Source organism: Rhinolophus sinicus, linkage group LG06 (assembly GCF_036562045.2).
Source record: "Rhinolophus sinicus isolate RSC01 linkage group LG06, ASM3656204v1, whole genome shotgun sequence".
Taxonomy (NCBI): domain Eukaryota; kingdom Metazoa; phylum Chordata; class Mammalia; order Chiroptera; family Rhinolophidae; genus Rhinolophus; species Rhinolophus sinicus.
Genome location: NC_133756.1, coordinates 115,715,652 through 115,743,548, shown reverse-complemented (window position 1 = coordinate 115,743,548; position 27,897 = coordinate 115,715,652). Strand labels below are relative to the sequence as shown.

The 27,897-nt window shown below is 45.7% G+C and overlaps 1 protein-coding gene across 14 annotated transcripts in view; it reads right to left on the bottom strand.

The window, feature by feature from the left end:
- TENM4 (teneurin transmembrane protein 4) overlaps positions 1-27,897 on the bottom strand; it is a 972,743-nt gene that overhangs the window by 47,974 nt on the left and 896,872 nt on the right. For 11 of the 14 annotated variants that reach the window (XM_074335694.1, XM_074335699.1, XM_019726370.2 and 8 more), the window contains 7 exons: positions 24,596-24,715; positions 19,736-19,997; positions 16,882-17,149; positions 14,396-14,539; positions 11,520-11,769; positions 9,276-9,296; positions 1,094-1,326 (listed from right to left, as the gene is read on the bottom strand). In XM_074335694.1, the coding sequence (XP_074191795.1) occupies positions 1,094-1,326; positions 9,276-9,296; positions 11,520-11,769; positions 14,396-14,539; positions 16,882-17,149; positions 19,736-19,997; positions 24,596-24,715 (1,298 nt within the window). The remainder of the gene's footprint in view (positions 1-1,093; positions 1,327-9,275; positions 9,297-11,519; positions 11,770-14,395; positions 14,540-16,881; positions 17,150-19,735; positions 19,998-24,595; positions 24,716-27,897) is intronic. The other 3 variants (XM_074335696.1, XM_074335698.1, XM_074335704.1) reach the window with 1 other exon arrangement.

Below are 27,897 nucleotides of genomic sequence, written 5' to 3'. Positions count from 1 at the left end.
AGAGGTTAAGCAACTCACCCCAAGTCACACAGCTATTAAGTGGCAATGTCTGAATTTGAATACAGGTCTGCCTGATTGCACTAGTGTCTAACTGCTTTGATTTGAAACCAGGCCCTGAAATCTGGCACTATTTAATAATATAATCACTCATGTCATTTTTATAGGGTGCCACACGAAGTATATTAATTTTGATCCTCAGAATGAAGCTAGGAGGTGGACACAGAAGGTATTATTACTTCTATTTCATTAATGAGGTCCCTGAGGCTTAGACACTATACGTAACGGGCTTTAGGGTGAATGATGGATATTCATTAATGATGGCTGCTCCTCCAAAAAGCCCTGCTAGTCTCCTAGGCACAGGGGCTTCTCTCAGTTTTGGACTTGCATGCACAGTTCTTTCTCCTTGCATCTCAGGAAGTACTTTTCCTTCTCTCCCATATCAGAGTGATTCACGTTCCAATCTCATTTTTCTGCTACAGTGCACTTATCTATGCAACCAGAGTGCACTGCATACTCGGTAAGTACTTGATGAATAAGTGAGTGAAAAATTGTGATTATGGGTATGAAGAGGCCCAATTTTTTACAGGACTCAAAATTGAAACAGCCAACCCACCCTAGAGCATAGGAACATGTGCAGAGAGGACAGACTGCAATGATTTTATAAAACAATAACGTGACAGAGCATAAATTCCCAACAGTAGAGGATTGATATATAAAATGATGGGCTGTCCACTTGATAGAATACTATACAGCCATTAAAAACGAGTACAGAGAAAACTAATGACATGGAGACCTGTCCATGATTTATCGGTTAAGAAAAAAGTAGGTTACTAACAGAGTTTGTTTAAGGTGATCTCATTTTGTTTGTTTTTGGTGAGCCTTACATGCACACAAACAGAAAAAAAGACGAGTAGGAAAGACAGGAAATGTTCACTGGGAATATTTCCAGCAGGTGGGATGATGACAATTTTAATTCCCCTTTGTAGAGCTCTTGGTAATTTCCAAAAATTTTCGCAATGATAATGTATTTCTTTTGGAAATGAAAAACACCCCAATAAATGTTACTGAAAGTGTTTCAAATGAAAGGCCTTACCCCTGGGGTTGGTAAGTGTGGCTTCTGTGGCTTTCCCACCGTCCCCGCAGCGAGTGTCATCAAAGGGGAGGCACTGGTCACCTGTCCCCGCGACCACCTCAGAGTTCTTGACAAGGTCTTTCACCACCACGGTGGATTTGATCTTAAAGACCCGCCGGCTGTTGGTGTCCGAGAGAAAGACGGCCCCACTCATAGGGTCTGCAGCCAGGTAGTATTTATGTGCTGGACTGTGGCTGAAAAACAAGGACATGCCAATTGGTGAGCATTTTCTTTTTTCCTATCAGGTAGCCAGAGATGCACCACTTAAATCCAAGCAAAAATGTCTTATGGGAATGATGTCTTCATTTTGGGTGATAATTCACCAATATTTCTGATCCCAGGGGTTGGTCTAACTCTGCCTCCCGCCCAACTATTAATGCCAGTGATGGTGACGCCCCGCCCAGGGCCACACCCATATCAGGTGCTTAACACGTTTTCCTAAAAGGATTACCAGTGGGGCTTACCCTAGGTGGCCTGCAAATCCACGCCAGAAACATGAAAGGGCTTGACTTTAAAAAACGCTCTAAGAGTCTGACACACAAGCTCTTCTCCCCCAGACTTTTGACAGCAGCCACAGGCCTTCTTGGGACTGACTGATAGGACCCTGGCCAGGTCTGACTCCCAGGGAGCACCAACACGGTCTTCACCTGACACTCACGTTATACTTCTCAGGAGCCAGTCATCTCCCGCTTGCCGTCAGATACAAACGCATTGCAGGTTAATTTGTGTTTTGCATCAACGTCCCAGGAAACATAAACCAAACCCCGGAGCAGTGCTGATGATGGTTCTGCTTTTGGAAAACAGTCATAAAGACAAGGCTATGCTAACAGAGGAAAGTGAAGTCAGACCATGACTGCACAGCGGCATTACCGAGACAGGGCACTGCCGGCTACGCACAGGGTAGGAAAACTGCACAGGCTTTGGAATCACATCAGTCTGGGTTCTAAGTCTAGCTCTGTCATTTCCAGGTTCTGAAACTCGAGCAGATTAACTGGCCTCCTGAGCTTCAAGTTCTCTTCATCTGCAGAAGGGGGATGTTAACAGCTACCTGGTCGGTGTATTGGGATATCACGTAAAATCACAGATGACAAATATTTAACGTCATGTATGGCACCTCATAGGTACTTAATACCGTGTTTCCCCGAAAATAAGACCTGGCCAGACAATCAGCTCTAATGCATCTTTTGGAGCAAAAATTAATATAAGACCCAGTATTACATTATTATATCTATATTATATTATATTATATTATATTATATTATATTATACCCAGTCTTATAGTAAAATAAGACTGGATGTAGTGTAGTGTAGTGTGTTGTGTTGTGTTGTGTTGTGTTGTATTGTATCATACCCGGTCTTATAGTAAAATAAGACTGGGGTCTTATATTAATTTTTGCTCCAAAAGATGCATTACAGCTAATTGTCCAGCCGGGTCTGATTTTCAGGGAAACACAGTAATCTTAACTATTTTACTTACTAGTCATCATGTATGTTTTCGCACTTGGAGGGGATACACAGTAGGACTTTTGCTATCATGGTACTGATTTACCATTTCTTCCAACTCACGGCCATTGGAATAGGACTCACAACTCCTGGGGAGCTGTTTTCTGCTCCTGTGCAAGGCCTGATTATCCACGGGCCCTCGGACTGCATCTCAGTACTGAGCCCCTTCCAAGTCTTGGGCACGTCTCCTGACAAACAGGAATCTCTCTGTTCAGGCTGGATGGCCTGGCTATTTTCACTGCACGGTGGGACACACTGTGCCAGGGGATTCAGGGGGCAGAATGAGCGACGCCTAGAGCACCAGCCAAGTAGGGGTACTGTATATCCCTTCAGGACGCAAGTGATAGGATCAGAAAAGTCTAGAAAGAAGCTATTTTGCATTTTATCAGGCATGTAAGTTTTGGGTCCTTTTACAAAACACATTTTTACAGATTGGTGTTTTTGTTTGAATTGCATATGAAGACTGGGGCACTTTAATCTTTTCAGCATCAAGATCTCTGAAGGTATTTATCTAGCCCTGACTGTCCGTCATCACAACCATCCATCGCTTGGAACAGTGTCTTGGGAACTGGCTGCTACCAACAGGGTCTCCAGACCCAAGGCTTTCCTTGGTTTCCTCTCCCCAAATTTGATGAAGATGACATGATTTTCTTCAACTGCCCTGCCTCAAACAGAGGGAAGGTCTCTGCCTGCAGCTTGGATGCTCCCTAAGCCATTCTTCCCTGACCTACCCCAAAGACCAGGACTGCCCATTTCTTACAGGCTAAGTTCAGGCTCCCCAGCCTAGCAGCACACAGGGCCCTTTGTGCTCTGCTGTTGCTACATCTTCCTAGCCTCCTTCCAGCCACTTGCTCACAGCAGCCCTGCACTCCAGCAATACTATGTGTCCCTCAGCGGGCCTTCGTGCATCTTTGTACCTGCTGTTCCCGCTCTGTGGGATGTCCGTCCCCCTCCCCTATGCAGCCTGCTGAACTCACTCTTCAGGGGTCAGTTCAAATGGTACCTTTTCTGGCCAAACCTTCCCCAACCTTACTTCTCTGTGCACTGAGATTCGTATCCGTTCACATCTGGATTACAGGACACTTAAAATGATGCTGTAGCTTTTTATTCAGGTGCCTGCCTCCCACATCCGACAGTCAATACTTGAAGGGAAGAGACAGGATTTTGTTCAATTTTGTAATTTCTAGTGTTCAGTTTGGTGCCTTCTAGCTCAAAGCAGCTGCTTGCTTTCAGAGGATGGCATCTCCATTTTGTTTTTGTTCATTTAAGTGGCATTTTCAATCAAATTACTGAGCTTTTCTTTTACTTCTCTTTTGGGGGTGGTGGTAACAGCGGAGCTGTCCTGTTTATCTTGAAACGTCCCCTGTGACTTACCCTATAATGTGGCACAGATTTAATCTTTCCAGGTGACACTGATTCTGGCTAGATGAAATGCAGTGACCTTAGAGCCTTCTCTACAACGCTAGAGCAGCCTTGATCTTTCTGCTTTCCTGATGACCGCTATGAGGTGGGGGTGATTATGTCACTTCTTTGTGTATCACTCAAGATAAACTGGTGCTATCCACCTTGGCAGAGAAAGGGGTCCCTGAGGGAATATGATGAGGGGCCCTGTCCACTTAGATTAGCCCCCTGAGTTTCTGGCTCATGTCTTCCTGCACTGCCCCAGAGAAGTGCCACTCATGTGGAGCTTCTCAGATCAGTGAATTCCAGAAAAGGGTGGTATTGCCAGGATGGTTCCTGAGTCTGTAAATGCTGTGGCCCCATCTTTTGTGCCCAAGGATAAATTTGAAGTCTGGCAGCTTAGAAGTTGTGGGTTCTAATTTGGGCAAGTCACCAAAATCGTTCAAACTGTTGGTCCCTTAGCTGTCAAATGATTAAGTCCCTGCTCTGCTTTGCTCACAGGCTTGTCATTAGGATCAAATGAAATTATACATCGCAACAGCCCTTTCCAGTTGGCAGAGCTCTTGGACTGTCTTCAACTCACTTCTTTCTCATGCCACCTGCACTGGGAACAGCACCTGGCCCTCTGCTGGGAGCAGTGCCACCAGCCCTTGGAGAACAGCTGCAGACACGACTGTCACTGTTAAAAAAGCATCTGCTGCCACCTCTGGGTGCCTATTCCATTCCGGATGCTGTGCTAGTGTTTTACATGCATGACCTCACCTTCCTCAAAACCACCATATAAGGCAGGTCCTTAAGTGACTTGACCAGGGCCAGAAACTGCTAAGTGATAGGATGGATTTCCAGCTCCAATCTGCTGGACTCCAAAGTCTGTGTTCTTCCTACTTCTCCACACTGCTTCTCAGGGTCTAGAAAGCTCCACTCCCCTTATTCATCGGAAAGTACCTGCTCACCTCCTGAAATTCACCTCAAGCATTACCCCATCTACAGTGCCATTCCTGGATTCCTGGGCCCCCCTTACCCCACTGGTTCAATTGGCCACTTCCTTGCTGTGTTCTCACTGGATCTTAAGCAGACTGTACTTTTAGTACCTCTAGCACCTTAAGACACTTTTTTGTTTAGTGGTCTGTCTCCTCCGTGACATCTTGAAATCCTCAAGGGCAGGGACGGGCTTCGTGTCCCTGTCACTTAGACCTGGGCTGGTGCAGAGGAAGTGCTCCAGAAAGGTCTGCTGAATTTAGGAATCAGTGAGTGAATGACCATCTGCCTCCCTGGGAGTGTACACAGGAAATACCCACTGCTAAGAGTCTTAGTGTGATGTTTCTCAAACATGGCTCCACATCAGATTCACCTGGAAAGTTAAAAAAAAAACACACACACAAAAAAACACCCTTACCCATAATATCTTAAGGGTCTGGGCATCTGTACCTTTAAGATCTCTCCAGGTGACTCTGAGGCTCAGCCAGATTTGGAAACCATATCTTTAGGTCAGTGCTTTTCAAACTTTAATATGCTTATAAATCACCTGGAAATTTTGTTAAAATGCAGATTTCAGTTCAGCAGTTCTGGGGTGCTGCTGCCTGAGTCTGCATTTCTAACAAGTTCTCAGAGGATGCTTGCCTGCGCTTTGAGTAGCAAGGCCTTACAATACTCTGTCAACCCTAAATGCATGAGATGGAAGATGGCCTAGGGCTGGGACCCCAGGATGAGTCTGATTCTACTCTGATCCTGAGCAGGGCTGCCCACAGACTAAGATCACAGTTCTGTTCCCAGATTCTGCCACAGGACCCACATTCATTCTCTTCCCCTTCCTTAAACATAACCTTGGCTATGTAAAATCTTAGGGACTATAAGGGTATATCGTTCCTGAAGCTAATGAGCTAAGTCAAGCCTCACTCTGCCCCCTTTCTGGATGGTGTAGGGAATTTCCTAGTAGGAGCTGTGAGCCCAGGAGTCTTTGCGATGAAAGGCGATCTATTCCCTGCTTCTGAGTGAGAATTCTCCCTTTGTCTCAGAGTAAGGTCTGCCTTGTGCAAAAGAGCATCCTTTGACCACGTCTAGAGGCAGCCCTGGCAGAACCTGATTCACAGGTTCTTGGAACCAGTGGGGAGAACTTGAGTACTAGAGCCACACCGACAGGGTTTCAAATACCAGTTCTACCACCCACTTGGAAGGCGACTTTGGGCAAATCACTTCATTGCTCAGAGCCTCAGTTTTTCATCTGAGAAATGGGGATAATCACATTGACTTCAAGTGGGTATTTTGAGGACAAAATTGTACAAAGAACGTTAATCTCTGAGCATAACCTGTTTCATTAAAAAATAAAAATGCCCAATTAGTGGTAGCTGAATATTTATGTTACTACATAGCGGAAAAGCCAAGCATGGCAGAGTTAATATTGTCCCGTCCAACCTATTTCCTGGGGGCAGTTCAGGGCTCTGTTAGAGTTAACATAATACCATGTTTCCCCGAAAATAAGACCTAGACGGACCATCAGCTCTAATGCATCTTTTGGAGCAAAAATTAATATAAGGCCCGGTCTTATTTTACTATAATTTTGCCCTAAATAACTTACTATATTTTGCTCCAAAAGACGCATTAGAGCTGATAGTCCACCTAGGTCTTATTTTCGGGGAAACACGGTATGTATAGCTGGGATTGATGGAGACTTGAGTTGAAATGTACTTCTGAACAATAGGCTTCAAACATTCCTCCACGACCCTAGGGAAGAGACCTGGGAAGAGATGAGGATCTTTGTTTCCTGAGGGGTCTGCAGAGGAAGATGCTGAAAGGACTAGGGGTCCCCGGACTGAGCATGCCCAGCATGGTGGCCTGGCACTGAGGGTGAAAAGGCCAAAGGCAGAGATGAGATGGCCCTGGGGAGCACACACGCAGGCTAAGGGCACCAGCCTGAGCCAAAGGCTATTCCTGGGAATAGCTGAGACAGTAAGTGCTAATGAAGACAAATTTTCAGAATTTCTTTATCCATTTATGACATTTACAGACAGAAGAAGGGATTTGCCAATATCCAGGTGCGTGTTAAAACCAGAGCTGGAAACCAGGCCTTCTCACTCCGGATTGAATTTAGAAAACCTAAATGCAGAAAAAAATTCCTTTTTTCCTTCCTGCCTCGGTTCATTTTAGAAATATTAATAGTTTTTAGCACCTGAGAAAACAATGACTTGAGAGAGGGCAGGAAACAGGTTTTGAAATCATACTACGGATACGTCAAAAGATCACTAAACATCAGAAAGAAAAGGCACCAAAACCACAACTCTCTCAATTTACAAATGATGATATTAAAAACCAGAAACGCTAGTTGACCAGCCTAGGGTCACATGATGAACGCAGAGCAAAGCTGGACAAGCACCCTGGCCTCCGGACCCTTCCCAGCTAGGTCCCCCTGACGGTGTCTCAGACGGTTACTCCCACTGATGGAAGGTTTCAATGTTAAATGCTAGGTTTTCACCCATGATCTTCTTAGGAAATGTACTTCTGTGTTTTCTATAAAACTGAACTTGAGGGCACATATCAATGCATAGTTCAGTATCACCCATATAAAGCTCCTGAAAATCTCTCTTAGATTTTAGTATTAGGAAAAAATATTCCTCCTATGAGAAGTAGACATATTTTCCCATTTCTGATAATGCAAACCATGAAAATAACTATGCTTCCCTGTTTAGTCTGACTGCCAGGAAGTTCAGAGTCTGAGTTGATGTATGATCACATATATGTATTTCCACCATTTTTGTTCCCAAATTCTATTTAGTTTACTTTAATGCATGTGTCTTTGGTTGTAAGGCGATTGGATTCTTTTTTGGGAAAGATGGAGACATCATCATCATATAATTATTATTATGATAATTTATTATTATTATTAGTAGTAGTATTACTACTACCACCACCATCACCACCACCACCACCACCACCACCATTTCTGGAGCTTCTTTCTGTGCCTGGCACAATGCTAGATACTTTGCAAACATCCTCTGTAAATCTTCTAACAACCTCCAAGGCAGATTTTATTAACCTCAAGTTAGAAACTAAAGCTTGGAGAGATGAAGCCATTTTTTTGCGGTCACACAGTTGGGAGCTTCAGTTTTCTCATCTGTAAATTAGATGTATCATGAGTACCTCCTTCACAGGGTAGTTTGGGGATGAGCTGTCATCATCCATGTAAATCACTTAATCCCTCTCAGCTATGCACTAAATGCTCTGTACATGTTAACTATTATTATGCTCTTAAAGTAATATATCCAAGAGCGTATGATTTTACATGAATACTGTATCTAATTATATAGAGATGGATATTATCATTATTGGATTTGGGGTCTGTCTGCCTCTTTCTACCATCCTAAGACTTTATTTTATGCCAACTACCCTCCACCCTATCTGCCGCTTTGATCTGAGTCATATGTGTGTCACAGAGAGCACTTCTGTAACAGTACAAGCCATAGCGCCATCTGCCCATGGTGACTTTCAAGTCACCCAAATGTGTGTGATGCTGGGGGACTCTGAGGTGACTATTACCCAGGAGTCAGATGAGTGCCACCATGACAGGTGACGATGACAGGCAGACATCTCTCCTCGTGTGACTGACGAGGCCCACTTCTGCCTGCGGCAGTGCCATGGCGAGCCTCCATGACAAATCTATTATGTGACAGAGTTCCTATTTGGGGATTGCTCTCTTTGGGTGGTCTGTAGCGTCTGGAAATCCTCTCCCACATTTTCTTTGCTGGCAAACGATCTGGAGGGGTCACCTGGCATCCCAGCCACCAAAGCTGAGGCACCGGGAATGCCCAAAGAAGTGCAAATCGAAAACCTGTCTTCTTCTAGGTTCTTGGCCTGATCAAGATACTCTCAGGACTTCCTACTATGACCATCAAAGTCACTCAACACAGGTAGGATGATGTCCTCATTTATCCTAAGGATAAGCAGATCGCAGTGTTCAAATTACTGTGCCAACGTTAATTTCCGCCCCCACTACTTCAGCCTGTCATTCCCACAGACTCCCAAAGTAACTGCTGTGCTTTGCTAGAAATGAAAGGAGTTCAGGTTCTCGTCACCTGCACCCGCCATTATTAACGACTTCCTCTCATTGTAACCGATTACTCCCAATCAGTTCCAACCACACAGGATTCATTTGCCATTGAGCCATCTTAAATTGACACATGCGTCTTACCATACAACATGCAACAAGGCAGAGGAGAGACAGGAAATTATCCACTGGTTGGCTTACCTATGTCTGAAATCTTTATTTCTGACAGAAGACAGGAGAGCAGGGAATAGAAGAAAGAATGAGGTGTTAGCAGCAGGGTTAGAAGCATTATTAGCAGCCTGAAAACTTGACAGCAATGGTACTGTACAGCGCTCTAATAAATAAAGACTTAGCAGCTATGACACTGATATATTTTATATTGGATATTGCTTGTCAGTGAGCTCACTTACAAGCAGCTACGTATCACAGAAGAGGCAGGGTTTCACCTGCACCACTACTGCTGACTTCGGGGAAGAGGATGAGGCTGACCCACGCTGCTGCTTTCACCAGGGCTAAAGACAGAGGTTAGAACAGTCAACTCCCTCCTCCTCACACCCCCTCCCCCCCTGACCTCCCAGACAGAGACACATTCCCAGAGAATACATGCTCTCTGATATGTTTCTGTGTGCACGTTGCCCTGCATAGAGTTATCAAAACTTGCATAGCCCACCACGATCCTCTTCTAATAGAATCCAGAATTGGAGATATACTATGATTAGAGGGGCGAGGTAACAGAGAAACAGCCCTGGGAAAAAGACTGGAAGAAAATATAGCAAGATGATCATATACTGGTAAATTTATTTTTCTTCCCAAATTTCATTAACTTCTCCATTCCCTACCCACTGTCTTCTATGATCTCCCCAAAATGGTGGGAGGGAGACATGGAAAATGAGATCTCTTATTTAAAAGATGTGAAAATGGAGGCCCAGAGAGGGTAACTGTCTTGCCCAAAGTTGTACTGCTTCTCTGCTAAGGTGGGCTGACCCCCCGATCCATGGTTTTTCCATCGCAGTGTAGGAGATGGAAAGACAATATGAGCAGTTGACGGAAACAAATATACTCAAGGGTTCCTTCTTCCTTGACAGATGTCTATGTCAGTCAAACTCATAAAAGAGAGAAGAAAGCCCAGAATAACCCATCAGTCTCTGGTTCTCGTTTAGCCTATCGGATTTCCTGTGAGTCCACAGAATGTGAACTGCTAATTGTTTTCATGGCCAAAGACCTCCTTCGCTTGTCCCTGTGTGTGAGGGCAAATACTAACCCTCTCCTCTCGAGGGCTGTGATGGCCGTTGGGGGGCCAGCAAGCCTTCCCGTCCCTGCACTTGTGCACCGCAGAGGGAGATTCTCAGCCGGCGCTTCCCTCCAGGGAATAAGTTAAAGTATTAAGCCAAAGTCACCCTCATTGGGCCAGGTGACAGTTCTTTGGGGAGGCAAAACTGCACGATGGCTTTCTGGTTTTGGGTCTACCATCCTAGAAGCTCGACTTTGGGCAGGTTCTTTAAATGACCCGACTCTCCTTTCTCTTGTTTGTCAAGGGCAATTGTAATAATTATCTTGTTGAACTCTTATACTGGGTAAAGAGTAGGGGCCTCACAAAAGAGTTTCCATTTCCCCTGGCCACTTTGAAGAAGGGCTTTCCAGCTCAAGGGCCTGTCCTTCTCACATGGACCCCAGCCCAGGGGAAAGCAGTCGTGAAGAATGTGGTGTAATTTCTCCTGAAAGGGAGAGCGGGGCTGCACTGTCTCTAACCACAGCTTCTCTGTAACCCAAGAACTCACCCTGTGACAGTGTTGTGGTTCTAAAACGATCTGGTTTAGGGAGGCATAGAGGAAATCCAACACATCAGGCCCATCCCCGAGCTGTAAGTGTGGCTGTGCTCCATCACTCACAGTCAGGATTGGGGAAAGAAGAGGCTGCCTCGGTTGGCTCTGGAGCACCTTGGGAGCAGAGAGGCACGGCCTGATTTTAGCCTATGGGCCTTATCTCAGTGTCGGGCAGCTGAGGAGAACTGCTCCTCACTCTGATGAGCGGTGACTAACAGGGCCAAACTTGGAAACACTGGCCCGGGGGTTGGGCCATTGTGCCGCCCCTTATCCTTATAAAAAGACTCATGTGACTAATTCCAATCAGTTTGGTGCTAGGAAGCAGAAAGGAGATTCAGGGGCTTGCAAGGGGTCTAATTCTTGGCTGCTAGCAGCCTTCTACATCATCTGGATGTCACCGTTATCTCCCAAGACAGTGGTTTGCCTTCATTGCGGGGCCCTGGGAAAAGCAGCACCTACTTCCCCGGAGTCCTCAGCTCACAGTTTAGCCTCCAAGCTGGGAAGTGAAAAAAGTCCCAGAGTCTGTCCTGCCGCCTTCTCTGGGCCCAGAGGGTAATGCCAGGTAATCCTAATGCCAAAGGGACGTTATTAGGAACTGTGCGGAAGGCATCACCTTACATACCTCAACTCCAGGATGTTGGTGACGTTCCCAGAGGGGAAGATCCTGCGGATGTAGTTGAAATCTCCCACATAGAGGCTCCCGTCGGAGCCACATGTCAGGGCCACGGGGGCCAGGAGCTTGTTGCCGTCAGCAAGGCCGTTGCAGCTGGGGCAGGAGATGCTTCTCCGGCGCCCATTGCCCATGACGCTCCCGATGACAGGGGGCTGCTGAGACACGAACTGGTTCTCTCCATTCCCTTTGTGCAGGATGCCTGAGACAAGGACAGAACAGAATCACCTATGGAACAGGAAGAGGCTCTTCTGCGGCTGACCACACAGTCCTTGGTCTTCCACGGGATGCAAGACCTCTGCCTACCATTTCCAGACTCATCTCCGAAGCCTGTCTCACCCCCAGAATGAAGCCCAGAGGGTCCTGAACAGGACATACTGCTGCACTGATTGCATCCTCACAAGATAACAGGGGGAACAAGCTAGGTGGCTTACGTGAGGCCTCGTGAATGATAGCAGTCGCCCTCCTGAGTCTGGCTCTTCCTAATCAGTCAGCTCTACTGCCTCTTAAATAGACTGTACACATCTCAGGTACCTAGTCCTGGTCTCTGTTACATGTGAATTCTTTATTGCACTTGCCTGTTTTTCTTTCTTTAGATTGATACCATTTCAAGGGCGGCGACTGTGTCTTTTCTCTTTCTGTATCGCAGTGCCTAAGACAGAACCTGACACAGAGTTGGTCCCAATAAAGTTTATGGAAACCACGAGGGAAACTCACAGTCTCTTCTCACCAGGAGTCAGGAGACCTCAGTTTTTCCTTGGTTTTGCTACTAATGGGCTGGTGCCAGATCTTGCATAGGTCTCTTCACTGCTTTAACTGCCCTTGGACCTCTGAGGACACGGAGGGGATCGACCTCAATGACTTGTAAGCTTCATCCTGTACTATTCTGTTTCTTTTTAGGCCCAAATCATCCTTTATCTCCTGTATTATTGCCACAGCCCCCACACTGGACTCTTCACCCCTTCCAACTGATGCCTGAGTGCGTTTTGGTTTTTATGCTCATGAGAATCTTTTCCCAGGCTGTCATCTGTTGGCTTTGTCCTTTATTGAACAGATATCTTTCATTTTTATGGAGTCTAAGCAATCTTTTTTCTACGCTAGTGTTTGTGCTTTTTCAGGTTTTAGGGAATCATTCTCTGATGTCATAGTCTCCTGTATTTTCTTCTATTAATTTTAAAGTATTATCTTTCAAATTTAAATGTTGAATCAAACTTTATTTGATATACAGTATGAACTTAATTGTGTTTTTTCTCCACATGCATAGTAAGCCAATTTTCGAAGTGCCAATTTCTAAACCCCCTACCCATCTTCCGCTGATATGGGACGCTACTGCTATTGGATACCAAGTTCCAACGTACAGAAATGTGTCGTTATCCACGGGTTTCCAGCCGATCCCATGTCCTTATTCTGTAGTTACAGAACCCCTGATGTTGAGCTGGGCACGTGACTATTGGGAACCGACTACAATCTCCAGCCCCATGTGCAGCTACACCCGGCAGGTGACTAAGTTCTGGCCAACGGTGTGGAAGAGGAAGTGCCCTGAGCAGCTGCTGGGAGGTGTCCTTATAATGGAAGGGGCTTGCTCTTAGTCCTTTAACGCCTTCTTGATGGCTAGAAAGTGGATGTGGAGGTTGGAGTTAAAGCAGTCACCTTGGACCACGACCTTGGGGATGGAGGCTTGAGGACAGCCATGTGAGGGGACACACCTAGACCTGTGACACTGCAGAGTCCTAAGCCAGCCCTGGGTCATACAGCTTCAGATTTCTCGGTGAGTGAGAAACAAACCTTTAACTAGCTTGAAATTCTGTTTATTTTGGCTTTTCTGATGCTCATGGCCAAACCTAGTCCTCCTTACTACTCCCACGTCAGTGTCTGGGCTCCTTGTTCTGTCCCATGGAATCTATTTATCTGTTCCTGTGCCAGCACCACACGGTTTCAGTTTTTCCAGGATAGCTGATATCTGGAAAGTGCCTCTTTTTATTCTTATTTTAAATACTGGGCCTTAGCTAGTTACAAATCTTTATTCTATCATAAATTGTACAATTAGTGTGTCAATTTTCCTCCCAAACATGCGGGGGGTTTGACAGGCACTTCCTGCATCTATAGATCGGGCAGGAGATATCTGACGTCATCGTCATATTTAGTGGTCTCATTCCAGAATATGGTGAGAAATCTAAAATATAGATCCGATTGTGTCACCTGCACGCTTCAAACCTTTCAGAGGCTTCACATTTGCCTCTGGAGGAAGTTCAAATTCCTAATCTTCTTACCCTGTGCTCCAGCTGCTCAAGCCCCCAGCTCTGGCTTTTGCTATTCCCTTCATTTCATCCTTCACTCAAACCACAGTGAACCTTCTCTCCAATTACTGTTCTTTCAGTCTTCAGTGCTTTGGCACATACTATGGCCTCTGTCTGGAATGTTCTCCCTCCTGGAGATACAGGGCTAATCCTATGGACCCTTTGAGATACAGGTCAGAAGTTTTCTCCAGAGACACCTGGCTGAACCAAGAAGCTGAGAGAGGTGGTCCTGTTCTATGCCCTGGTGGCCCATGCTTCCCTCTGGATGGCACAGCATGGATATGCCCTGGGAAGTGTTGGTCTCTGAGCAGAGTCAATTCTTGAGGCCTTTCCATTCTGCACACCCAGGGCCTAGCAGTGACAAGCACAGGGCAGGTATCCAAGGAACACCTGTTGACGAATCCTGACCGATTGATCACATATGAGCCTGTGGAATCTGAAATGCGTGTTTTGTGCCTGGCCGGGCACAAAGGATATGACACAAGGGACATACCTGTGACCTGGCTCTGGGAATTCCATTAATCTACTCACCACTTTGGATGTTGAGGGCATGATGTTTGTCCAGGCTCCATCCTCCCAGCTTGGAGGCGTCGATTTCATAGCCCTGCAGCACTGCTGTTCTTTTTTCCCACAGGATCAGATCCGGGCAGGACTCATACTCATAACCCACGGAAACTGGCGGCAACAAAAGGCACACAATAGATAGGTCAGAAAAGACTCTTCTTTGGCTTTAGATCTGCATTCTAGGCCCCCGCTTATCTTCTGTAAAGAGATAAACAGGTCGTATTTCCAAGTAGAACAAGATCTTCGTGTAATACTAACACAGGGATGCCCGGCCTTCACATCCCTTTTTTTGAAGAGCGACAGTACATTATTAGGAAAAGCTAAACAAATGTATTAAATACTTTTTTAAGGGACCCAGGTGAATCAATTCCCGGGAAATAATCTTTAGTATGGAAAATACTGTAGGCACAAAAGTCGTCACTGCAGCATTATTTTTAATAGTGGAAAACTGGAAGTAATCTAAAAGTTCAAAAGGGGCTAGAGGCTGACCAAACCGAAGTGTATCCCCTCGACGAATATCATGCAGCCGCTGGAAATTATGGTTGTAAAGACCAAGGGTGACATAGGAATAATGCCAAGTTGAAAAGACTAGTTATATACAGTATTATACATGCTTTAGAAACTATACATGAAAAAAATTTTGAATGTTAACAAGTGGTTGTATTTCTTTATAAGAACATGTATGACTTTTGTTTCTATCTTTTCTCCATTTATGCCATTTTTATTAATGAGCATGGTAGTGTTTTAATAAAGAGAAAATAAATTCCAAAATCATTTCTAATGAATACAGGGAAAAGGAACTTAATTGGGGCACTCGGAAAGCTGGAAGTTGCTTTGAGGAGCTTTGCTGTGAGGAAGTTGCTTGAAAATCCCTTGGTTTCACTTTTGTGTCATAAATCCAGGGCTCCTGAGCTCAGAGGGATGCAGGCTAACGATGGCAGGCTACCCGAGGCTGGGTTTATACAAAGCCCTGTGACTGCCTATGGAAAAGAACTGGCAGGGATGAGAATGCCATTTCTTCCACATATCTTTCTGTGCAGACACTATTTTTCAGTGCACATACGCTCAAGGCGGGAAAGAACAAGTGGGCAGCCCCTGAACATTTCTTTTAGGTGCCATAAAAAATTGCTGGTCATCTATGCAGGAAGGGAAGATGTCCCTGTGACCTCTTCCCTGTGACTCTGAGTTCCTTAAGCAGTCATAAGCCCTCCTACTAGTCACCTGTCATTTCAGGAAAGTGAACCTCAGCCCAGGAAGTCTCACTGTGCAGACACTTCCCTTTTTAACTGGCTGGGGGACACTAAGTGTGCTCATTTCATCTGAAGAGGTTGTAAGGCGTCATTGTTTTTGAAGAGACCATAGAGGCAGTGTGGCACATAGAAGAGATTGCAAATAGTGAGAGGTGGCATCTTTGCTCCCAATGTGTCCTTTTGGGGTAGGGGGGGATGCCAAACTACAGGAAAGATCTGGGATACATCCAGCTCTGTTCCTTCCTTGTGGATCCTTGGGAGGTCACTTCACCACCCTAGGCTGCCGCTTCCTCATGAGGAATTTGGGGACAATTTCTGACTCATAGGGTGGTTGTGAGGATTAACTGAGACACCAATGTCCCGAGGGACACATTGTCCAGAGTAGGTGCTCAATAGATAGTCTCTTATTTCTTTCCTTCCTCCCATCTAGCCTCCCTTGCATTTTACAGCACTGCTTCTTCTCTGCTTGCTCATTCTGCCTTTGCAGAATCAGGAAGGGAATGAAACTGGAGCAGCGTTCAAGATGAGAAGGGATTTCCTGGGCTGATACCCTAAGTGCTTGGAGGATTAGCCCTTCAAGGGTTAGAGCTGCTAACAGTCCAGCTCTGAACCAATCCTGGGATCCTGCTCCAGAAGCTGAAATGAGCACAGACAGCCCCAGAAGCCCAAGGTCTGAGTGAGGCTAGGACTCCAGAGGAGGCTATAGTTACTTTCTGCGTCATCTTAATAAAACATAGCAATAGCAACTACAAAGAGACAATCTCTCTGATAGGAAATGAGGTAAAGAGGCCAAAACACCTTTCTGGATGAAGGGAGAATCTTAGCTCATGTACCTCAACAAAACTGGAGAAACCCAGACACTCATATTTTTCACGGGTAAATTGAGACCCGATGGCTGTGGGGGCTCGGGCAATATCTACATGGCTCTATCTTGGTGGTACAAAGCCTCTTTTCAGCCCATCACATACCACCATAGTGTTTTTTCAAGAGCAGTTTTGGTTTTGTAACTCCTGTTTTTAATGGTCAAGTTTTCCATGTTCAGGTCCTTTTAGATCATGGATGGTCACTGGAAGGTCTCAAAGGCCACCTAAGCCTTAGGTGCTTCTGAGAAGAGGAAGGGAGAAAGAAACAAGCAAGGTGGGAAAAGAACCCTGTATCCTCAAGTGCTATTGTCTCCCTGAGGCCTGTGGCTGGGAGCCTCACCGAAGGCTTCTGAGAGCCCAAACACCTTCTGGTTGTAGACATCTGTCTTGTCCCAGGTGAAGTAGTAGGACAAGTCCGGGGCTGCAGCAAACCACTTCCTGAAGAGACGGCCCTCGACAGCCACCATTAGGTGGACCTTCATGAGGTTGAAGGGGATGGTAGGATGGGTGAGGCTGATCCTTAGGACAGATTTGTAGCCAGGTGTACGGCTGCTCAGGTAGCTCAGCCTCATCTTGCAGCCAGAGATAGCGATTTCCTCTTGCAAAGCCTGGAGAGACAGATCACAGCAAGTGATGGCCACGGAATCACCCCTGGAGGGAGGATGGCCATAGCCCCACATACTCTGGGTGTTCAAGAGGCAGAGGAGGAAGCAGAGAGAGAGGAGGGGGAAAGGGGAGAGGAGGAGCAGGAACTAGAAGAAAGAGAAGAAAGGAGAAGGAGAAATAGAATATGAAAAGGACCAGGAGGAGGAAGGGGAAGGAAGAGAAAGGAGAAGAGGAAGTGGGGGGAGGAGGGAAGGAAGAATCAGAAGGCCTGGGTTCCTGGGTCAGCTCTTTCATGGTACAGCCCTGCCTCACTGAGCTCAGGTTCATCCTCCATTCAACAGGGATGACGCAGCGCAGCTCATTGCATTCTGAGAGGGACACGTAGCCAATGCATGCAAAATACTTACCATGACATAGCCTCTCATTCACTAGCTATGTCATTTTAGGAAACTCATGGAACCTCTCAATCTCAGTCTCCTCGCTGGATTAGTATGAGGATTAAGGTCACATATATACAGTGCCCAGCATATAACGGAGACTCAGTAAGTGTTACTAAATGGGATGGTGTTGCTGCTGCTGCTGGTGGTGGTGCTAGAAGCAGGGGGAACGAGCTATGAAGAAAAAACTTGCCCTCAGACTAATGTGGACCGCTGTGTCAGAAAGAAGGACTGTTTCTCAAAACTTTCCTAAAGTATGATCTGTTTCAGATGGCTTTGCTCTTCAGGAAAGTAAACAGAGACTCTGAGATGTTGACCAGACAATTATGCAGGGTTGAGAGCTCAGCCTGCCAAGGCCCTGCAGCTAATGCCCCCTGCTTGTCTGTAGAAAGAGATTGAATTAGTTGCATGGAGTTTCCATGCTCCAATGCTGTTTTAGAGGAACGGAGTGATTCTACTGGGTGCAATGGGCTCAGTTCCAAGATAGAAAGTTGAAATTAATGGCAAGATTTTCTAGAATATGGCAAAAGTAGAGAACTTTCATCAGTTTGATGCTCTGGGCTCTGTTTCAAGAAGAGGACATTAAATCTATCGTGGCTAGCATATCCATTAAAAGGACAATGATTATTCTACTCTCGTGTTCACAGAGGAGCTGGGCTTTCACAAAGAAAGCCTTTTCCTCTCTTTCCATTTCATAGATGGGTGTGAACTCCTACTCCCAACCCATTCTCCTGAATACACAAAATTTCAGCGATTGGGCCTAAACCAGAGCAATCTTCCTAAATTTCAGCTTATACATTCTAGGCAAAGCAGCCTGTATATCCCAGTGCATCACAGGCAGAGTTCAAGGGCCATCCTGATGCGCTCATAAATATTTACCTTTAAAATTTACATCTCCCAGTACTTGCAAACACTAGCCAGTGATAGGACTAGAAACACCCAAGAGTTTGTTTTCATGTATTTCATCAATCTGATCATAAGTAAGGGTTGTGACCCAGCTGGGCTTAGAGACACCCAGCCCAGGGAGCCTTGTAAAGAGGGTGGGGACCTTTAACCTCATTTGTTCCCAAGTCCCTGCTCCTGGGAAAATGTCAAGCTGAAGCTGAACCAGGGTTGAGTAACAAATTACTTCTTTCCAGCAAGCTCTGTCTCTACTGACAACCATTTCATAAGAAAGGTCAGCCTAGTAGTTGAGACAGGAGACAAGCACTGAATCTCTGAAAAGGAGTGAGGTTTCAACCTGGGGGTGCAATGAGAATTTCAAAATGGTTTTATTTCCTTCTTGTGGGCCGACATCCGAAGCCACTCAACAGGGCACACGCAGAGAGCTGTATTTGCTCAGCCAGGCATGAAATACACACACACAAATGTAAAAACGCCCTGCTACACCAGCAGTGGCAATCCATTGACATGCATACCTATGCCAGAGCTCTCATTAGGCAGGCAGGACCACCGGGGCTTCTCCCCAGCACTGCCATCTTTCCTCTTCCCCGGGCTTTCGTTTCTGCCAGAAGAAACCGGCAGGGATAGTGGAGGAAATTCAACTCTGCACAGTGTTTTTAGGCAAAGAATCTATCTTGATTTCTATTAGGTGAAAATGCATCTTTCCAAATTACTTTCTTTTAATGATAATTAAATAAAGCACTTGTGTTTATAGATTTGGGCCAAAGCGATCCTTAATTGGCATGAAAGCAGCGCATGTAAAATAATAATTATCATATTAATATGTTTAATACATTATAATAATAATATTAATCATAATAATTATGGCTAAAATTTATTTAGCACTTCTTTGGTGCCAGACATTGTGCTAAGACCCAAACATACATTTTCTCATTTAGTCTTTATTATGATGCTCACTGTTTGGGACCCTCGGTCTCACTCCTCTTGGTAGAACCTATCGTGATAAATATTTTGATGAGAAATAATGAGAGAGCGGGGGACACTGGAGCTCAGGGTAAAGGAAAGTGAAAGTGAACTGGATGGCAGAGTGGAAGAGGAGTAGGAATTCACTGTATGCTGGGGGGTGCCAGGCAGTTGGGTTCTGCAGGGTGGGCTGATGGGGTCTCTCTTTCCCTGGTCTCTGAGATCCTCTTCTATCCCCCAAAGGAAATAAGGACATGGAGAAACTCAGTTAAGAAAGCTGGGTACCTGAATTTCTGGAACGATGGGACCTTTTTCTGCACAGGAGCTGGCAAAAGATGCCAGTGGGGACGGAGACAGGACAGGGTTGGGGCGGGCGAAGTTGCTCAGGTCACAGCTGGGAATCTCATTCTCCTCGTGGCGCATGATGATGGTCTCCATGACAAAGAAGCGATCCCAAGGCAGCCAGAGGGTGTGCTCCTGTGTGATGAAAGGGGCCCGCTCGAACCGCAGGGTGATGGAGATGCCGCCATTCGTGACCAAGTCAAAGCTGTTTGGGAGGGGAGAGTTCAGAGGGAGAAGAGAGAGCGGGAGCAGGAAAAGCAGGAAACAGGAGATGAGGAGGAGGAGGTGGAGGAAAAGCAGGAGGAGAGGGAGAGGCAGAGAAAGGAGAAAAAAAAATTACACCAAAGGGTCTGAGCACTGGTTGAGGAAACTCTAAAACCTAAAAGACTTCACTGCAGGCACAAACAGAAATAGGGATTCCAGAAAGCATTATTTTCATTTGAAAATGAGTCATCATAGAGAATTTGCCAAAACCAAATTAATAACCACTGTGATGGAGAGCCATCTGCAAGGACACAGGACAGCTGATGAGCCTCTGCTGTGGTGCTTCTGGTACTTGGGGCCTTTTGGAGCTGAAGGCCGTGAAAAGTCAGCAGAAAAACCTGGAACAAGCCCTGCCTTGGCATTAGGAACCCTAAGCTTAGTTCTGCCTCTGCCATGAACTACTGTGTGATCTTGGGTAACACACTTAGCCTCTCTGATCCTCAATTTTCCCATCTATAAAACGTAAAGGTTCAAATGGACTATTCTTAAGTCACTAAGATTCTATGACTCTACAGAAATTTTAGCTCTGATTATGATAGATTTCTCAACATAGGCCTTTGGAATTACAAAATAGCTAAGCAATTTAGAGATGGGCACCATTAGAATCACAGTATATCAGAAGTGAAAGGGGAACCAAAAGACTGAGTCCCAACCACCCAGCTGAGATGCGATCTCTGTGACAGTATCCCTGACAGCTGCTTAGCCAGCCTTTGTTCATTGCTTTCCATCAATCTGATGACATTTCTACAGAATCCCCATCAAGGGGCCATTTGGTTCCCACTTGCACACTTCCAGTGATGAGGGGCTTGCTACATCCACAGGAGGAGGACTGTTCCATCTTTGGTTAGTCCTGACTGTTAGGACATTTTCAATTTTCTTTGGGAATCGAGCCTGGGTTCCTCTCCTTATAACTTCCTAGCTTCTGGGCCCTCTTCTGCCTGCTGAGGGTGACTTCAAACTAGTCTTTTACTTCTGCCTTTGACAGTCCTCAGGACTTGGGGACAGTGATTCAGTCCATTTGCCACCTCCTAGCTGTGATGTCTCTTTGGACAAAGTCCTTTTAGCTATTACTTTTAGGATGCATTTTCAAGGCCTGTTCTCATCTTGCCTTTTTTTGGGTGGAAAGCTCCTGCTAACTCCATACGAGTCACAATTCTAGCTCCTTCCCTGGGTTCCCACTGCACCATGTGCAATCCTCCTTAGAGCTGACATTACATTGTGCTGGAATCTGGGGACACGGATTCCTCTCAGTCCTCCCAGAACCTAGCCCAGTGCTGGATGGTTATAGTTTATAGAATCAATGCATGAGTGAAATTGTCAAAGTCTTCTGAACTGACTGTCCACTAAATACCCTAAGTTCCTACTTACTTTTGCTGTTATTATAAGTCAACCCAATGCTTACCTGTGCAGTGGGCTTTAGAGACCCCAGTGCAGGACCTACCTCTCCTTTATCCCTGATAAATACACCCTATGGGATTAGGCTCATTGTCCCAGCTTGCTCTTCCCTTCTCTAGAAGCTACAAAGATTTTGCATTGAACTGTCCTAGTACCGCATCGTGCTCTTGGTAGATAGCTCTCCCAGATTTCAACCCCCAGCCTCCAAAACCTGACTCCTCTGCCCTTTGCAGAAGCTTTTCACCCACTTTCCCTGCTTCTCATTCAGCCCTTTGTAGGCCCACCCTTGGGTAGAGGAAGTTGGGCACCACCATCCTCTGGTAAATAATGAGAGAGGAAACCAGGAGGGATGCTTATTTTGAACTAAGAGTTCAGGTTTTGGCTCTCCAGGAGAATATCTGTGGGGGGGGGGGGCACTCAGAGAATAACTTTTCTGTCGCAGAACTGAATAGCATCTGTACTTTGGCAGAACATTTTAAACCATGAAACAGAATTTTGGCCTGACTTATCAGCTGCCTTCATGAGAAGATGAGTGTGGGAAGGGAGTGAAGACAAACATCAAAAGACATATTCTCATGGCTGTGAGCAAGCTGGGGGCAGCTGGCCTTGCCGAGCGCTGGGTGTAACTGGCTCTTGCCAAGAGCCAGACCTGCTCATCTGGACGGAAACCTTGTTGTGGACACGGATATGAATCTGACCCCAAAGAAAAGGCCTGGCTCTCAGATGAAGCCCAAGCAGCTTAGGGTCAGTCCAAGCACTGCGATGTCCCGCATAGGTGAGTTACGGCACCTGTCTAAGCCTCAATCTCCTCAGGTAGAATGAAGCTGATGATCACAGCCATTTGGCAGAGTCATTAATTAGATGGGATAATGGTTGGGAACAGCACAGGCCCCATTCCCTAGGCCTCATGCTCTGTATAATCCCATTTTTCAATTCAGTGAGCCTGAACTGCTTCTCTTGTCTGCTATTCTTTTGAAATTTTTCTTTATGACTTCTATTTTCCATCTTTTCAATGACCTCTTTGGCTAACTTCTCTGCCACTTCTTTCTGTTTATTAGTTCTTGTTAAGACTTGAGGTCTGGTATTTCAGTGGTGTGTGTGTGTGTGCGTGTGTGTGTGCGCGCGTGCGCGTGCCCACTGGACGAGGGTCAGTATCCTGGTGCCTGCCTGTCAAGTGAGGAATACAAAGATGAGCTGGGCATGGCCCCTGGACTTGCATATGTATACTGAATCTGTGATTATATCTCTAGCCTTACAGTTTCTCCAAGGGTCTAGAGAGGAAAGAAAGAAGGTGAGTCATGGAAGGGAGGGAGGGAAATGGGTAGATGCTACCCATTCACGTATAACAAACAGGGATCTTCAGACACTTAGAGAATAATTAACAACTTTCCCACACATTATACAGTGTTTACATTGGGAAGAAAATTTAAGCCCCGTAATGCATTGGTAAGAGTTATTCCGAAGCTCAGTTTCTAAGTTGCAGCGACTCTGGCTACTGTGACGTAATTTAGCAGGCTGATATGGGAAATATGGCTGATACTTACCTCCTAGGACCCCTATGCTCTCAAAGGGCAGTAGGAATTTCAGGAGTAGCACAAACAGGAGGAATCAAAACCCGGAAGTGCTAGAGTGGGCTTTTTCAAGGGTCACCAAACATGCAACTCTGGTGTGTTTTATGGACTCACCTAACCAAGCATAACAGGGCAAACGGCTGACGATTTGCCAACTTACGTGAATGACGGACAAGTTTTCATGGCAAACAAAAAGCAGGCCTCACGGCTACTTTTTGATGACTTTCATAGCGGGTAATAACGTAGTCAGAATCCCTATTGCCCGGGATGCTCACATCTGCCATTTTCATAAAGCAGGCAGCCTCAAGCTGGAAAGCAGTACAGACAGAGCACGAGGAGGGCATCCTCTGTGCTGTACTGGAAGTCTGCACTGAGGTGCTGCCTAGGACGGAATGTGTGCAGGGCAGGGAGCGGGGGCCTGGCCTGGACAGGTTACCCCTGGGGACTGGATGCCAGCCTCTTCCAGCTGGGCGCCTTCCCATTCACAGGGAGCGAGATGAGGGGGAGAAGGTTCCCATGCCAAGCTTGCCAAGCCCGTCTAAGAGGCACACATGTCTACAAACAGATGAGCCTCTGCTTCATTATCACCTCGGCCAGGACATGTTCACATCTGATATTGGATTAAAGAGGTGCTAAAACCAATCAGGCTAGAGCACCATTTCCAACACAGAGTGAAAACCGACCTTCTGGGCTCACACTCAGCCAGACGGACTGCCACCACCTGATTTTATTAAGAATGGAGGACTTGTCACCACTGACAGCCTAAATATTCCACTTTCCTCCTTCCCCTCCCCTTTTCTCCAAAATATTCTCATTGCTTGTACTATAATAATTACCATCTCGTTATTTAATAGTTTGTAATTTTAATAAACAGCTAACATTTATTGCATACTTACCATGTGCCAGACCCTGGAAAAACAGCATTGAACCAGAGTGGGGCAGGGAACTAATATTTATCAAACACCTACAATGTTCAAGGTGCTTCCCCATCCATCACAGAATCTAATCCTTACAACCAATTTGTGAGAGTGATAGTGTTAGAACCATTTAACAGATGAAGAAATTGAGGCCCAGAGAGGTGAAAAGATTTGTCCAAGAACACACAGCTAGAAACTGGGAGAGTTATAGTCATTTTAAAGACTTCATTCTACTCATGGCTCTTACAGGGATCCAAAGGTCAGAGTTATGTCATCACCCAGGGTTTCTATAAGCCTACATGGTTGCCAATGGAAACCACACAGCAGGAATGCTAAGATTTCTGGAGCTGCCTGGTCTGTACAAAGTATGACAGTGTTTTATATCATAAGTCATGAGGCAGGATTTGTATAAGGTACCCTGCTGCTTCCTCTAAGAACCATATGAGAAGAAACTGCTTAATTTATAGTCAAAGGGACTTAGGCCAGAGCGAGATACAAGGTCACACAGCTAGTGAGTTGCAGAGCTGGGTCTCTGAATTCAGGTCGTCTGAACCCAGGTCCCATCCTCTTTACACGCTGTCCTTCCAGCAGCAGCTATGTGGTAAGTCCATAAATGCAGGCCCTTCCCCAACCTTGGTCCACAAAAGGGCTCCTACCTGCCATCTTGCCGGCTGATCGTGTATCCAAAGAGAGGGTTACTGACGAAACTGATGTTCACACCAACCAGCGGGGTCCCATCTGATGTCATCACTTGACCACGAATGACACATGCATGCCTGTGGGCAGAGAAGAGAATATTATCTACTTTTCATGCTCAGAACCCTGGCTGGCAGGGACCCCCCTGACCCCGAGAAGGTCAGAAGACAGAAGGCAGGTCATTCAGACAGTCTTGGTACCTAGGGTCTCATGGTATTCACTCAAGATGAACAATAACCTTCTTTCTTTCATATTACCACAATTTAAGGTACCAAAGTGTCCTCTAATGAATTATTATTGAGAGGTGTTTTCAGATCTCTCACTCAGAGGTTATTTCCCAAGGATACTGTATTATGCCGTAAGGAGATTAAGCTGATCTGAAAGGGCTAGACAGTGTAGTGATGTGTGTGTGAGTGTGTGAATTTGGAGTCACGTGACTTGGGTTCAAATCCCAGCTTTGCCATGTTCTAGCTCTCTAAACTTGCACAAGTATGTGACGGTTCTATGAGCCTCTGATTTTTCATCCTAGTACAGAGTAAGCTCCATAAAGGGCAGTGGTTGTAACTGTGACTAACAGCATCATTGGAAGTGGACATACAAGAAAGTGAACAGGATAGAGGGTACTTCTCATCTGGCACTGGAAAGAGGAGAAGGCAGATGCTATAGCATCATCCCCTTGGAGTGGGTTCCGAAACCTGTCACCTCTCCCAGTCTCCCCTCTCCCACCTTCCCCTATGTTCCAGACAACTAACCATCTGCTTTTCCCAAACTTGCCAGGCAAATGTTGTTTAAAGCCTCTGTGTCTGTGCAATGTTCTTCCATCTGCCTCAAATGTCACTCCTGTGTCCTTCTCAACATTCTCATCCTTTAAGACACAGCTTCCAATGACACCTCTGCCTTGAAGCCTTTCCTGATACCCCCAAAAAGAACTCTTCCAAAACCTGACACAAACACCTTGATATCCTACAACACTGCACTAGAGGGTCTCCTTTCCACTAGAGCACGAGCTCTTTGAGGGCAGGGTCAAGATCTATTTCTTTCTTTCTCTCTGTAGTGCCTGGAAATGCCTAACAAGTACTACTAGGTTATTGCTTTAAAAAAATGGTGGCTTGAGTAAGTAAGTGGGATGATCAGAGGTCACTGAGAATGATGGTTTTTCCAGTATTTCAGAAACAGACCATTTTTAGCACATGACATTTTATAAGGACCCCAAAGTGGAAAACAAACAAGATCGGCTCTAGATGAAGCAGAGGTGGGGGCCCCCTCTCCTCTTGGGGTGATTCTGAAGGCAACTCAGTGGAGTCTTAGCCCCTGGAGAACCAGAAAAAAAGCCAGTTGAAAAAAAACACACTGAGTTAGTGAAAGAAGAGGAAACTGACGTCCACAGAGATTATGTTATTTGCCCCAAGCCACACATGGAGGTAGTGGCAGAGGCAGGCCTTGAATCCAAGTCTCACAACTCTGGGCCCAACTCTAGATTAATCTACCACTGCCAATGGGTGGAAATGAAGGTGCTCACTGGGGTCAGTGCCCTACAGGACCAGGGCACTGGGGAGACAGCCCTGCTTGACAAGACAAACCAGGCGGTGCTGTCCAGACAACTTTCTCCATTCACCTTGGTTCAGAAGGCTTTTTTTCTGGCCTCGGGAACAGCTACTGATGAGGGTGTGGACATTCATAAAATAAGATCTCAAACTCAGTCTCAGCTTTATTAGGCGGTCACAACTTTACCTTCTTACAGTGATAAACTTTTCTTTGTTTCATGAGAAAAGCAATTAACACCAGGCTTGTAAGCAGCTGGTCTCTCTAGTTGTCAGCTTGTCCTTTCTAAAAGCAAGAACAACTACCCACAATGCATCAAGCTACCACCCCCACCCACCCCACCTCACCCCACCCCACCCCACCTCACCTCACTACACACAATCTGGTTAATGCTAATTTAGTCAGTGGTTTCCTTCCGAGGCCCTTGGTCTAAATGCAATTACATGGCAAACAGTTAAGCGAGTGAGACTCAGCAAAGACTCTCAGTCCTGCTCTGAAGGTCTCCCAATATATTTATCTGAAATTATCTCTCCACTAATGGGAAAGATTTATTCCATCAATTGTATTCAGCGGGTACTGAGAGATGCTTTCTTTCATGGAGGAAAATTAAATTTCTTATTGCTGGAACTTTGTCCTTCCAGAGGATTACTAACAGATCTCATCTCCTGGTGCTGGCCACTCTCCAGCCTTCTTCTGACATACGTGTCTTCAGATTCTGCCTGGACAATAACCAGCTTTCCAGGAATGGTTTCCTTTTGGGGGCTGCGCTGACTGCTGCCCCTCACACATATGTGAGCCAGCCTCCTCTGATTTAGCTCTCTTTGGGGATTCCCTGATAATTGGGAAACATTAAAATCAGCACCATTTGGCGATCATGTGGCCTCCACTTCAGCAAGCCTGAGCACATGTAATTGTAGCCCAGGCTCCTGTGGATTGCTTTGGATTCTGGAGAAGATTAAGTTGACTCTGTGCCTCTGTAGGCCACAGAGACCTGTTGCCAAAACAGGCATTTGGCTCTGGAATTAAGTCCTGGAGAAAAACACTTCCATCCTCCTTCTGTTTGACCATGATTTTCAGTTGTCAAGAAAACCCAGTTTAACATAAAGTCTTCCCTGGGACAAAGGAGATGGGGAAGTCTGCTCTGTGGAGGCCGCTGAAATATGTCTCCTGCCATGTGTTTTTGTCCAGGGAGGTTGGAAAAGGCCTGAGTATTGGGCTTCCAAACGCTTTCTTTCTTCATCCATTGATTTCATGGATACCACCAGTGGTGTACTGCTAAACATTTAAGAATTGGCTTTCAAAAAAACAAAAACAAAAACAAAATAGCTTTTATTTGTAGTATTTGCCTATTTCTGTGGTGTAAATACTTCCACCATGGCCAATTTCATGCTACCGATAAGATGTCACTGAACCCAGAGCTGGAAAGACATGCACAGTAGGACACCGTTCTATAGTATTTCCACCACAGAGATACAACAGTCCTAAGTAAACTCCAGAGCAAAGATGATAGTACAATACAGTAAAATAACCAGGGCGGGATGAGTTGTGATGATTACCTTTGTTTTTAATATAATTAACTTTAATTTTATGTAATTCAATGAATAATAGTGTGTTTAAAAACGAGCTTGCGGAATCCCCAGTAATCAGTTCTTGTGAGTTGGTATGAGCCAGCTTCCGTAGAGCCCTGTAACACTGACCCCACACTAAGGGTCACTGTGGC